At 42.7% G+C, this 13,313-nt stretch overlaps 1 protein-coding gene across 4 annotated transcripts in view; it reads left to right on the forward strand.

Moving 5' to 3' along the window:
* The first annotated feature begins 1,415 nt into the window (after positions 1-1,415).
* Positions 1,416-13,313, forward strand: part of NASP (nuclear autoantigenic sperm protein) — a 37,252-nt gene continuing 25,354 nt past the window's right edge. For 3 of the 4 annotated variants that reach the window (XM_007450370.1, XM_007450373.1, XM_007450372.1), the window contains exon 1: positions 1,781-1,994. In XM_007450370.1, the coding sequence (XP_007450432.1) occupies positions 1,939-1,994 (56 nt within the window). In that variant the 5' untranslated portion in view covers positions 1,781-1,938. Of the gene's footprint in view, positions 1,682-1,780; positions 1,995-13,313 lie in introns of those variants that run through there. The other variant, XM_007450371.1, reaches the window with a different exon arrangement.

Here is a 13,313-nt window from a genome sequence, read left to right on the forward strand (position 1 = left end):
GCTATATGGAAGATGCACACATTGCTTTTGTTCACTTTCCATTGACCAGAGTGTCATCATGTGAGCACTTCTAGTTCCAGGGGACATTGACAATTTTGGTTTTTATTCTGGGGGTTATGCACTAAAATAAATGCATAAATAAATAAAAATCAGGGTTCTATTACTACTATAGGAGAGAAAAATCGATATTGGAAGACAACTAGGAGTCTATCACAAGATCTCAGTGTTTTGTATGTAATCATTCATTTAATCCCTGTCTTTTCCATATACTTCTTCTACCCTCAACTTTCTCTCAGTTCAACCTCCTTTTTGTTTTACCTTCTCCAAAAAATAAACTTCCAGTTTTCCATTGCCCTGGGGAAGATGATTTAGAAGGTCTAACTGCTTCTTTTTATTTTTTTAAATTAACTTATTTATGTGTTTATTTATTTTTGGCTGTGTTGCTGCACACGGGCTTTCTCTAGTTGCCGCGAGCGGGGGCTACTCTTCATTGCATTGCACGGGCTTCTCATTGTGGTGGCTTCTCTTGTTGTGGAGCTCGGGCTCTAGGCACGCAGGCTTCAGTAGTTGTGGCACAAGGGCTCTAGAGCGCGGGCTCAGTAGCTGTGGTGCACAGGGGCTTAGTTGCTCCACAGCATGTGGGATCTTCCCGGACCAGGGATCGAACCTGTGTCCCCTGCACTGGCAGGCGGATTCTAAACTGTGCCACCAGGGAAGCCCGCAGGTCCAGGTCTTTATCCCTAAAGATTTCAAACTGCCTGAGTCTTGACAGACTGGAGTAAGAATCCTCCCCAAGAATCTTTCTCAGTAGTCTGAACCTGGACGGAAATAAAATTCCTGTTCTGACCTTTGTAGGCAAGGCCATGGTGGAAGGCAATGGATTATGCTCCAGATGTGAGGGAGTGCAGTTATCTTCCAGTCAGCGAGTTGCAGAAAATGAGGCACACTGCTTCCCATAAATGACTTGTCTTGCAACCTTCTGAGCTAGTCATACCTTCTTTGAACCTTGGTTTCTATTTCTATCAAGTGGGACGGATAACACCGTTGTCACTAGTAGCGTTGCTGTTAAGATTAAGTAAGACAGCTAATAGCTTTAGAATGTCTAAGCACAGTGCCCCCGGACATAGTGGACAAACTATAAACCGTAGCTTGGAGTGGACGAAAAGAGCTGGGAGCTTTAAGCTAGTCAGATTTGGGAGTCTGGGTAGGGCCTAAGAGGATGGCTTCAGCGGATTGGGCCAGCCGAAGGGGGCGGGCCCAGAGGAAGGAGCCAGCCGCGTCCCGCCGCAGCCCCCAGCTTTGAATCAAGCGCGGTAGTTTCAGGCGGTGGCCAATCCTAGGACAGCATTTCCTTGCGTCAGTTGTTGAGGTTCAGAGCCATGCGTCTCTCACCGATATCTGTTCTAGCCGTTGCTGGTATACACGTGCTCGGCTCTTGCGTGTCCATCCGTTACGACTGAGCGGACCGACAGAAAGTCTCAGTTAACTTCCTGAGTATCCGTCCTGGAAAGAGACTCTCGGCTACTCGCTCCGAACATGTAGTGCAGCCCCAGCTTCCCCTTCTCTGGAAGTCGCTGGCCGCCGTCCAGTCAGGAGTAGTAGTACCAAGATTCTAGTTCTTCTTACGCGACTTGCTAGAGAAGCAAAAAGTTGCTTTTTTCGAGGAAGCCAGGGAGGAAAGGTATCACGCAGAACCAGGTGGTGCGGGTGGGGGATGTCCTTGGGCAGGATTGGGGCTGGGTCCTGGCCCTTTAAACTCGAGGGGGAGGATCCGGAAGTGGATGGGCGGGGCGAAGGGCCCTGGTATATAGAAGGGCCCAGCCGCGCGGGGTCTCCAATCTGCCATTTTCTGTCCACGAATAAGTCTCTGGCTTTCGAAATTCTCTGTTTCTCCCACAGGCACTATCCCGTCCGCTGGTCCACCACCTCAGGCGAACGATGGCCGCAGAGTCCACAGCCACTGCCGCCATCACCGCGGAGCTGGTTTCCGCCAAGTAAGCTGGACCGTGGAGAGCTTGAAGCACTGGCCAGTCCGCAGGGAGGGGGTGGTGGACGGAGGCTAACCGGGAGGGCCATACCGGAGGGTGGGAGGGCTTTCCTTCCAGTGAACAACTGTCGCTGTTCGGGGAGGGTCGGACACTGGAGAAGCCCACTTCTTGCAGAGAGCCTCGCTCATTGGCAGTAACACCGGTCGGCTGGCGCCCCCTGCCCCGCTTTTCGCGGTCGCCATCTTGCCGGGGGCAGCGGCGGCTGTCTCCATCGCCTGCCCCTCTCCTTCCTCTCCAGGCCCGGGGCTATCGGGGGGGAGGCGGGGCCCCGGCGCGGCAGTGTACCTTCACGTCCCTGCTGTCCCCGCACTTCTGGCGTGCGCCTCCGGTGGGATCCCCAAACACATCGGTAAAATAACCAACAGAGATTTGGCGCCAAAAAAAAACTGCACGAGGAAGGAGGCTGGACCGGTGGGTCGGGATGGGCGGGGTCTCTCGGGGGCGGGGTCGTGCGCTCGTGCGTTCGCTTCCCTCCGCCGGCTTTGGAGCAGGGGGCGGGGCCCTGAGGAGGCGGGAAAACTCCATTGTTTGGGGCTGCGGCTCCCGAACGCCTCGGACTTCCGCCGTGGGACGCGGTGAAGCTTGTACCCCGCGGTCTCCTAGCTCACCTGGTACCCTCCTGCCCTCAGCAAGGCCCATTTCTTTTGTCTGTGGTGGAGAGCATCGTGGTTCTTTTAGACTTTGGGAACGTTGGCGGGGGACTTGGCTGCTTCTGGGGGATTTTATCAGGAGGCGAAGCATCTTCTAGCGCTGCGTCGAGGTCTTTTCACTTCTAGCAGTGTTTGGTTGCTAGGAGAATGGGCAGTATTAAGCGCGAAGTGTAACAGAAGGACTGGAAGGAATGATAGAGGACATGATTGCTATGAAAACGGCACAGTGCCACTCAGACATAAAGGTATTTTTTGAATAGTGAAGGGAAACAGGCCGTTATTCGAAGAAACAAATAACCCAAATTATTAAGTGGAAGACTCTAGGTTAAACCCTAGTATTTCAAGTTTTTATTCCCTCATTACTCATCCTTTCCCCCATCCCCAAAGCTTGAGAGGAAATTGCATGAAAATCTAATTAGCTAGTTGGAGAGAACAATAAAGGCATCATTCCTTAGTTAAGTAAGTTCCTGGGGCAATTCAGGGGTAAAGCGTTTCAGGCGTTTAAGGGGGAGGGTAAAGAAAATTTACGTGAGTTTAATAGACTACTAAGAATGCACATTATAATTCCAGTATAGCCATTGAAAGAATAAAAAACATGTTTAACTTCCAAACCAGTAGAGAGAGAAAATAGAATGAGAAATAAACCACAATTCAGAGTTGATTTTGATACCGCTTTCATTGCTTAAGTGGTGAATGTTGGGCTACAGTTTTGTCATCTGTTAAAAGCCACAACTTGGCTTCTGTCCCCTCATGCCATTAAACAACGTTGCTAAAGGTTACCAATGGTTGTCTAAATGTTAAATCAGTGTTTGTCCTTATTAGCTTTCTAAATAGTTCTAAGTTGTTAACGATTTTGTTTATGTTACAAAAGAATATAGCAGTTTGTACTGTAGTGGTAAGGAGGAGTGAGAAAGCTTAGAAAGAGGAAGTCTTATGTGATGCATTGAATTTTACTTTAACTGTCTTATAATTGCTGAGCTACTTATTCGTACCTTTAGATGAGAGATGTCAAAGTAAAAATAAGTGGTTTAGCTCAGTAATCCTTAAAGTTCTGGAGTTTGTTGTTCCTATTTCCGTAAGTGGAAGGTTCATCTGTGTTGGTGTGGGGCTTATTTTGGTGCTTAGTATTTGGCTGTTTAAAATGAGATGGATAACCTCTCGTAAGTTAGCTTTATGATGAATTAATGTCACTGTAATTAGAATATATTTGTGTGAAAGATTTAGCTAACGTACCTGTGTACCTATATTTTGGTGGGGTGGAGGAGTTAGGTTCAGTATATTAGCTCAAATGTGTAAATGAGAAGAGTCTCTCTTGGTGGACCTGCACACAAAAAAATCTATTTTCAGAAGATTTAAAAAAATTTTTTTTTTTTTTCCTGGTTGTGCCATGCGGCATTATACAATCTTAGCTCCCCCCTCAGGGATCAAACCCACATCCTCTGCATTGGAAGCACGGAGTTTTAACCACCGGACCACCAGGGAAGTCCCTGACCTTGTACTCTTAAGACAATTTACTCATCACATCCATTAACTTTGGTAATCTTTATATGCGTATCCGAAAGTATTCTCCACTTACCACTTTAAACAATTGAGGTTCAGGGAGGGACTTCCCTGGTGGTCCAGCGTTAAGACTCTGCTCCTAATGTAGAGGGCCTGGGTTCAATTCCTGGTCAGGGAACTAAGATCCCGAAAGCCACACAGCCTGGCCAAAAAAAAAAAAAATGGTTAAAAAAAAAAACTGAGGGGTGGTGGTGGTGGTGGGATGAATTGGGAGATTGGGATTGACATATATACACTAATATGTATAAAATAGATAACTAATAAGAACATGCTGTATAAAAAAATAAAACTGAAAAAATATATAGAGCAATGCAGAAATAAAAAGATAAATTCACAATTGTAAAAAAAAAAAAAATGCCAAAAAATAGTAAGATTAATTGCAATTTTACAATTTGGGCTTTAAACCTACACTGTTTCTTGGGCTATGACAGTAGGGTAAAATGACCCAGTTTGTATAAATTTTATGAGGCTTGATAAATGCACTTAATAATTGTCAGCTCATGACAAAATTAAATGACTCAATGAATGTTAATGTCTCCTTTCATATATCTGAATGCCTTGGTACAGTTTCAATATGTGGCATGTGTATTGTAGTATGATCTATTAATAACGTGGATCAGAGAGAAGCAAAAGTCAAGGACAAATGTAATTTTTTGTGAGATGTACATTATTTTTTAACATCTAGCTGATTACCTTTGGTTGCCAATTAAACATTACACCCCCTTGGAAAAAAAAAAAACACTGAGGTTCACACTAAAGTTTCCACAAAAAAAAAAAGATCATCGATTGGAATGCTTAATATTGTTAAGATGTTCATACTACCCAAAGAGATCTATGGATACAACACAGTCTCTGTTAAAATGCCAATGGCATTTTTTGCAGAAGTAGAAAAATGCATCCTAAAATTCATAAGAAATCTCAAGGGGTCCCAAATAGCTAAAAGTTTCTTTTGTTTGTTTGTTTTTGGCTACGCCTCGAGGCTTGTGGATTTTATTTCCTTGACCTGGGATTGAACTGGGGTCCTAATCACTGGACCGCCAGGAAATTCCCTGCCAAAACAGTTTTGAAAAGAACAAAGTGTAGGTCTCACTTGCTGATATCAAAACATTGTGTTACTGGCATAAAGATAGACAAATAGAACAATGGAATGTAAAAGAAAGCCCCCAAATCCTTGCATATGGTCAGATGATCTTTGATAAGGATGCCAAGACCACTCAATGAAGAAAGGACATTCTTTTTTTTCTTTTTAAATTTATTTTTTTATTTTTGGCTGCATTGGGTCTTTGTTGCTGCATGCGGGCTAAGCGGTGAGCGGGGGCTACTATTCGTTGCGGTGGGCGGGCTTCTTGCTGCCGTGTCTCCTCTTGTTGTGGAGCATGGGCTCTAGGCGTGCGGGCTTAGTTGTTCCGTGGCATGTGGGATCTTGCCGGACCAGGGCTCAAAGCCATGTCCCCTGCATTGGCAGGCGTGTTCTTAACCACTGGGCCACCAGGGAAGTCTCGGGATATTCTTTTCAACAAATGGTGTTGGGAAAACGGGATATGCACATGCAGGAGAATGAAGTTAGATCCTTTATTTTACACCGTATACAAAAATGAGCTGAAAATGGATTAGAGACCTAAATGTAAGACCTGAAACTATAAATCTCCCAGAAGAAAGCATAAGTTAAAAGCTCCATGGGAATTCCCTGACGGTCCAGTGGTTAGCACTCGGCACTTTCATTGCCATGGTCCGGTTTCAGTCCCTGGTTGGGGAACTAAGATCCTACAAGCCTTTCAGCGTGGCTTAAAAAAAAAAAAAATTCCCTGCCAGTTTTTCAGTACATTTAATTGAAGTACAGCATACTACAAAATGCACAAATGGTAAATGTACAGTTGAGTGAATTTTCACAAAGGGAAATTAGAAACAAAACATTATATGGAAACTTCCCCCCCCAACCTTTTTAGTCATACTCCTCCCATCAAGCCTAGCTCTTCTGACTTCTAACATTACAGTGTCATAGGTGGATGTTGAACTTGTATTTATTTGTAAGGGTACCATAAAACTTTATAGGGAGGGACTTCCCTGGTGGTCCAGTGGTTAAGACTCCGCGCTTCCACTTCAGGGGGCGCAGGTTCGATCCTTGGTCGGGGAACTAAGATCCTGCATGCTGTGTGGCACAGCCAGAAAAACCCCAAAAAACTTTATAAGGAGGATGATAGATGATGCTAAATTTCTATGATGACTGGGAGCCAGGAGAACTGGGTTCTGTTTCTGGCTGCTGCGGTGGACCTCAGTTTTCCCATTTGTTAAATGGTGGCAGTAGTGGGGAGATTCTACAAGGAAATTTTTTTCAGGAAAATTTTGTGAAGCAGTTTTCTTTCCTCCTATTTATTGGCATATTTTTCCTATATTTATTGAGCATTTGTCTTATTTAGTAGAGGCGCTGTACTTACGGAGACAGAAAAGATCTCTGCTTTCAAATGGAGCTTCGACTACTGGGATAGAGACCATGAATATATAGATTAGAGAATATCGGTGATAAAGTGCTATGCAAAGAATTACCCTAGTTTTAAGGTGATGTGAGGTAACTGGGTGGTTATTTATTTTTAATTAATTAATTAATTTACTTATTTATTTTTGGCTGCACTGGGTCTTCGTTGCTGTGCACGGGCTTTCTCTGCAGCGAGTGGGGGCTACTTTTCGTTTCGGGGCGTGGCTTCTTACTGTGGTGGCTTCTCTTTGCGGAGCATGGGCTCTAGGCACGCGGGCTTCAGTAGTTGTGGCATGCGGGCTTCAGTAGTCGTGGCACACAGGCTTGGTAGTGGTGGCTCACAGGCTCTTGAGCGCAGGCTCAGTAGTTGTGGCACATGGGCTTAGTTGCTCCGCGGCATGTGGGATCTTCCCCGACCAAGGCTCGAACCTGTGTCCCCTGCATTTGCAGGCGGATTCTTAACCACTGCAACATCAGTGCAGTGGGAAGCCCTGGGTGGTTATTTTAGATTGGGCGATCAGGAATGGCCACAATGAGATGAATGACAAGGGGCCAGCTATATGAAGTTTCTAACTGGGAAACTTGGTTCATAGAAATAGGGATAGCAGAGAATGTGGATACAGAGGCAAGCAGGTTGGTAGTTTTGGTGGTTGAGGAAGGGAGACTTCCTGTCTAATGGTTTCTATTTGCTCAGTGGGGTGTGAAGCAAGGTCTGCTTAGAAGTAAGGGGGAATGGAGTAGGGTGTAGGAGATTTGAGGAGAGATAGTAATGATGGAGACTTGGAAGACATATTCTAGGGAATGTGGTAGGATTGCCAATGTTGTCCTTGTTTCAGATTTGGGGCCAAGAATTTAGAGTGCAGTCAGTGCTGTTGTTTCTTAAATGTTCAGCTTCTCTGCTGTAGCAGACACAGAATAGATGGCTAGAGGGTTAAGACCTCTTGTGGAACTTAAAAGTTTGCCAGAAGAAAAGCCTTCTTCACAGGCTGAGGGTTTATGTTAAAGAAAAAAAATCTTGAAGATAAAACAACTGGAGATTTGTGGGGTTTTTTTTTCATGTCTGGTTGTCTGCCAGCAACTACCTATTTGGTCTCTTGGTGCTTCCTTTCCTTCCCCTTAGATAGCACCATCTCTGCATTCAAACGTCCCAAGATGGGTGCTTTTAAAAACATTTTCTCGGGCTTCCCTGGTGGCGCAGTGGTTGAGAGTCCGCCTGCCGATGCAGGGGACACGGGTTCGTGCCCTGGTCCGGGAAGATCCCACATGCCGCGGAGCGGCTGGGCCCATGAGCCATGGTCGCTGAGCCTGCGCATCTGGAGCCTGTGCTCCACAACAGGAGAGGCCACAACAGTGAGAGGCCCACATACCAGAAAAAAAAAAAAAATTTTTTTTTCTGTGATATATGCGTTCAGTTGCTTTCTTTGCTTCTTTCCTTCATAGCCAGGCTTCTTTAGATAAGAGTCTGCATTTCTAGTGTCCATTTTTCCCCCCTTCTGTTTGCTTATACATTTAACAAATGTATTCAATATATATTTTAATATGTCAGGTTTTAGAGATACGAAGATGAATAAGGTATCAGTTGCTGGTCATCAGATCACAATCTAATTGGACAGGTGTGTTTTGAGAATATACACATTTGTTCAACCTGTCTTGATCTGGCTTCTTCATGTCATTTAAACAACATTACCAAAGGTGATCATGGATTGTCTAAATGCTAAAATAGTCCTTATTCTTAGCTTTCTAATGAGTTCTTTTTGCTGCCTTTTTAGCACCTCTTTGCTGCCTCTGATACCAGACACTCCGTCCTTAATTACGTCTTCTTTTGATGCTGCCTCCATTTCTTCCTATCTTTCTGTTCTTTCATTGTTAATGATTGCTAGAATCTATTGATTCCTTATGTGCCAAGCATTGAACTAAGCACTTTGTGAACTTTCTCATTTAATTTTCAAAACAGATCCTGTGAGATAGGTACTGTTAATAGTTGAGGAAACTGAGGTACTTCATATGGTAGGTGGCAAAGTCACTTGTTGTTAATCCTACCCTAGTGATTCAGCATTGGTCACTTTAACAAATATTGATTAGATACCTGGCTTTGTGCTTGGTGCTAGGATACAGTTTAGGATAAGATAGACATGGTTTCTTAGATCTTAATCCTGATGGGGAATACAGAAAGTCCGTAGGCAGTTGGAGTACAGAATGAGTTATGATGGGGTCGTGTAACTGGGTAAGTTACTTCTCTGGAAAATAGCCACAAGGTTTTTTGTGAGAGGATTAAATGAGAATGTAGTAGGCACTGCTATGTCTGACAGATGGTTGCTCTGAATTGCCTATTGAATGTTATCCATTTATTTATTTATTATTTTAAAAATATTTATTTGGCTGTGCAGGGTCTTAGTTGCAGCAGGCGGGATCTTTAGTTGCGGCATGTGGGATCTAGTTCCCTGACCAGGGATCAAATCCAGGACCCCTGCATTGGGAGCCCAGAGTCTTAGCCACTGGACCACCAGGAAAGTCCCTGAATGCTATCCATTTAGGTGTTCCATAAGCACCTCAAAACCAACTCAGTATGTACACCCCAATTTTCACTAATAATCTTGCCCTTGTACCTTATTTTGGTTGGATAGCACTCAGTTTCCCAATCCCAGAAATAAAAATTCTAGATTCCCCCTCCCTCCTTTTTCAATTTCTAAACAGTTACCAATATTTAGCACTTTGGTAGTCTGTAACAGAGCTTAGAAATGTAAAGCCTAGAGGGCCAGATAGGAAAAAGTGAAGTGGTGGTGGGGATTGAAGTGAATTCTCCCTTAAAGGGGCTAGGTCACTGTTCAACTTCAGCTGATTGGGGAGAATGTATGCCATAGTGGCAGGTATTTGTAATATTTAAAGAATATTGTAATTATTTCTTTGACTAGGAAATACACTCCTGGTTCAAAATTCAGAAGGGGAAGTACACAGTGAAATGTCCCTCCAACCTTTATTCCCTAATCACATAGGTTTTCTCCTCTGAGTCCACCAGTGTTAGTAATTTATTATGTGTCCCTCAATGCTACCTTATGCATATACGAGCAGATTGTATGTAGTTATTAATTCTATATTATTGTGTAAATGGTAGCACACTTGACACATTTCTGAGCACTTAGTATATCTTGGAGATGATTCCTCATTAGGGCATAGTTTCTTTTTTTTAATGGCTGCATTGTATTCTATTCTGTGGCTGTCTCATAATGAGTTTCCTATTGATGGACATTTGAATTCTTTCCAGAATTTAATTGTTACAAATTGTGCTCTAGTGAATAACCGTGTGACCCTGGACTCATATATCTATAGGATAAATTTCTACAAGTGGAACTGCTGGATCAAAGAGTGTTCATTTGTTGTTTTTGATAGATATTGCCAAATAGACCTTCATAGAAGTTTTGTGAATTTAAACTTATATTAGCAATATAGGTGAACACCTGTTACTCTTACATTCTTGTCTTTGACTATTTGATGGGTAAAAAATGCTTTCTCACTGCAATTTTGTGTTTCTCTGAAGAATGAGTGTGAGCATGTATTCAAATGTTTGAGGTATTTGTGTTTCATTTTCTGTGAATGTGTTTATATCCTTTGATCTTTTCCTGTTGGACCTTTTTTCCTGTTGATTTAATATTCTGTATATATTCACTAAGTTAACCTTTTGTGAAATGAATTAGATGGAGTAGAATTTATCAGTCTTACCTGATTTCTGAATATGAAAGGCCTTCTCCCGATGAGTTACAATGTAATTTGCCTGTGGTTTTCTTTAGTACTTTTCTGGTTTCAGAGTTTACATAATGATTTTTCAAGAGAAGCAGAAATCCAGATTTTTATGTGATATCTTCATAGTTTTAAATGTAGTAACTACCATAATTAACATTACAAAAAATGTGGATAAACATGTCTATGGCTCAGATAGGACATGAACATCAGTTTATAATTTTTTTTCTAATCTGGTGTTTGTAACAGTGTGGTCCCCAAACCAGCAGTAGCAGCATCACCTAGAAAGTTGTTAGAAATGCAAATTCCTGGACCTCATAATAGACCTCCTGAACCAGAACTCTAGGGTTGGGGCTCAACAACGTGTTCTAACATGAGCTCCAAGTGGTTCTTGTAGATTGAAGTTTGAGAACCACTGCTTTAATCCATCTTTTCTTCTGACTATGCTAGTACATGCCCTTTTGGTCTAGGCTACTAAATAAGAATGGAAGTAAGTTTATGACTCCTGAGTGCTTTACAGTGCTATGTAATAGTATCTTCAACTGATACGCTTTTTTCCTCATTTTGTCCACTTCAAACTTTTGTACCACTGAGTATATAAAAGGTAAATTTGATCATACTACACCTTCAGTGCCTCAACTTAAGGATAAAAATTTAAAGCCTTAGGTTGGCATCAAAACTGAACGATCTGGGACTTCCCCGGTAGTCCAGTGGTTAAAACTTTGCCTTCCAGTGCAGGGGGCATGGGTTCAGTCCCTCATCGGGGAAATAAGATCCCACATGCTGCACAGTGCGGCCAAAAATTCAAAACAAAACAACAACAAAACCTTAAGAAAAAAACCTAAATGACCTGGTTCCATTCTTGCTTCTAGGAAGTGGGGACATGGAAAGTGGGGTGAAGGAAAGTTACAATGGTAAAGTCCAGGGAATTCCCTGGCAGCCCAGTGGTTAGGACTCCGCACTTCCACTACAGTGGGCCATGGGTTCCAGTGGCCATGGGTTCCTTCGTAGGGGAAGATCCCGCATGCTGTGGGGCACGGCCAAAAGAAAAGTAAATTCCAGTCTTGGAATTTACATTATAGTTTAAGGAGGTATTCTCCAAAGTAGAGAGGAATTACGTTTTAATAACGATACAGAGATTGACAGTTGCCTTATTTATGACATTATCAGGGAGCTTTTCCAAAACAAACATGAATTCTATCTCAGGTTTAACAAATCTCTAGGGGTGCAACCCAGGCATCTATCTTTTGGATAAGCTTTCTAGTGAATTAATTATTATGCTCACCTCCGGTTAAGAATCATGTTCACATCAAGATGGGGAAGTTACATGGAAGTACGTGTGAGCTCAATATAAAATTTAAAACTTTCAACTAGGATAACAACAAAATTGAAAATGGCAACCTTACAAAACAGAGATCTAAATCAGTAGAGGTATTCAAAGAAAGACTAGGTTAGCATTTGCCAGGCATGTTGTGTACTGAGTAAGGAGCAGAATTAAGTAACTTTCAATTCTAATATTTTAATCAAATACAAAAAACCTGAAGATAACATTATCAGGACTCCATGTTTTAAATTACAGACTGGCTGATGGGAGTTATTTATTCTAGACCCTGTGTGAGTTCCAAGGATTGTTTTGCCTATTCCTTTCTGGGTCATTCTTTACCGGGTCTCAGTAGTTTTCTCATGCATAAGTTGATCAGTACTTAAACAAAGACTGGGAGGAAGCATCTACAGATCTCTGAAGCTTGCTTTCTCTACAGCTCTCTCTCTAGTCTGTCCTGTAAATTCTAGCTACCTAGGCCACCCCAAACCTCAAATTCTGTCTTCTCAGTTCTGTGAGATGGACTTTGTTCATGGTCCTTCTCTGTCCTGTGGACAAGTCTCTCCAGATAGTAACCTGGGGATACTCATAGGACTCAACTCATTTGTTTCCCTTCTCTCAGATTACTGTCTTGTGCTACTGGTGTAAAACTGGTGTTAAACTGGTGTTTCGTGTATTTTGGCTGTTTTTTTTTTAGTAGTTTGAGTTATTTGAATCTGATGCCTGATAACTTCCATTATAGCTAACCGTATATAGCACTTCATCTGTCACCTATGTGGGGTGCAAAACATTTTGTGTATTATTGTTGCTACTGGTGCCTGAATGTAGCATGTATGTACAGTGTTAATGTGTTTATTTTTAGTACTCATACTCTGGACATTTGTGTTACTACCACTTTGTGTGTGCCACAGACTGGTATTGGTTTGTGAACTGTTCGTTACTGGTCTACAAAGATACAAGTATAGGGAATTCCCTGGTGGTCCAGTGGTTAGGACTCCCCATTTTCACTGCTGTGGCTCCCGGTTCAGTCCCTGGTTGGGGAACTAAGATCCCACAAACCATTGCTGTGTGTATGTATAAAAATTGGGAGTAAGCATTTGGGAACAAAGAAATTTGACGTTACTCTGACATTTCTGTTAATACTTTATAAAAACCCATGTCTTACACATTGAAATTAAAAGTCTCGTCCTTCAATCACAGGTAATTTGAGAAGCTCTGTGCTAGAATTTGGCCAGAATAATCCCTTAGTTAAACTATTTGAACATAATTAGCTATGACAGGAGGTGTTTAGGAGATAAGGATCCAAGGCCATTCCTGTGTTCTGGTCAGGTCATCTGCTTGCTTACTTGCAGCTGAAAGCATTTAAATTGTGCTTCATCCCTGTCACCCTAATGGTGAAGTCTCTGATTATTTTCAACCCCATTTCCCTGCCTCCCCTCTCCCCAGGGCTTTTCATTAAATTTGTAGACCAATATAACATTCTCAAAAGGATTAGGAGTTAGGAGCAAAGATTTTGGATCCTGCTG

The sequence above is a fragment of the Lipotes vexillifer genome, unplaced genomic scaffold (assembly GCF_000442215.2).
Source record: "Lipotes vexillifer unplaced genomic scaffold, Lipotes_vexillifer_v1.1 scaffold961, whole genome shotgun sequence".
In the NCBI taxonomy this organism is placed as follows: Eukaryota; Metazoa; Chordata; class Mammalia; order Artiodactyla; family Lipotidae; genus Lipotes; species Lipotes vexillifer.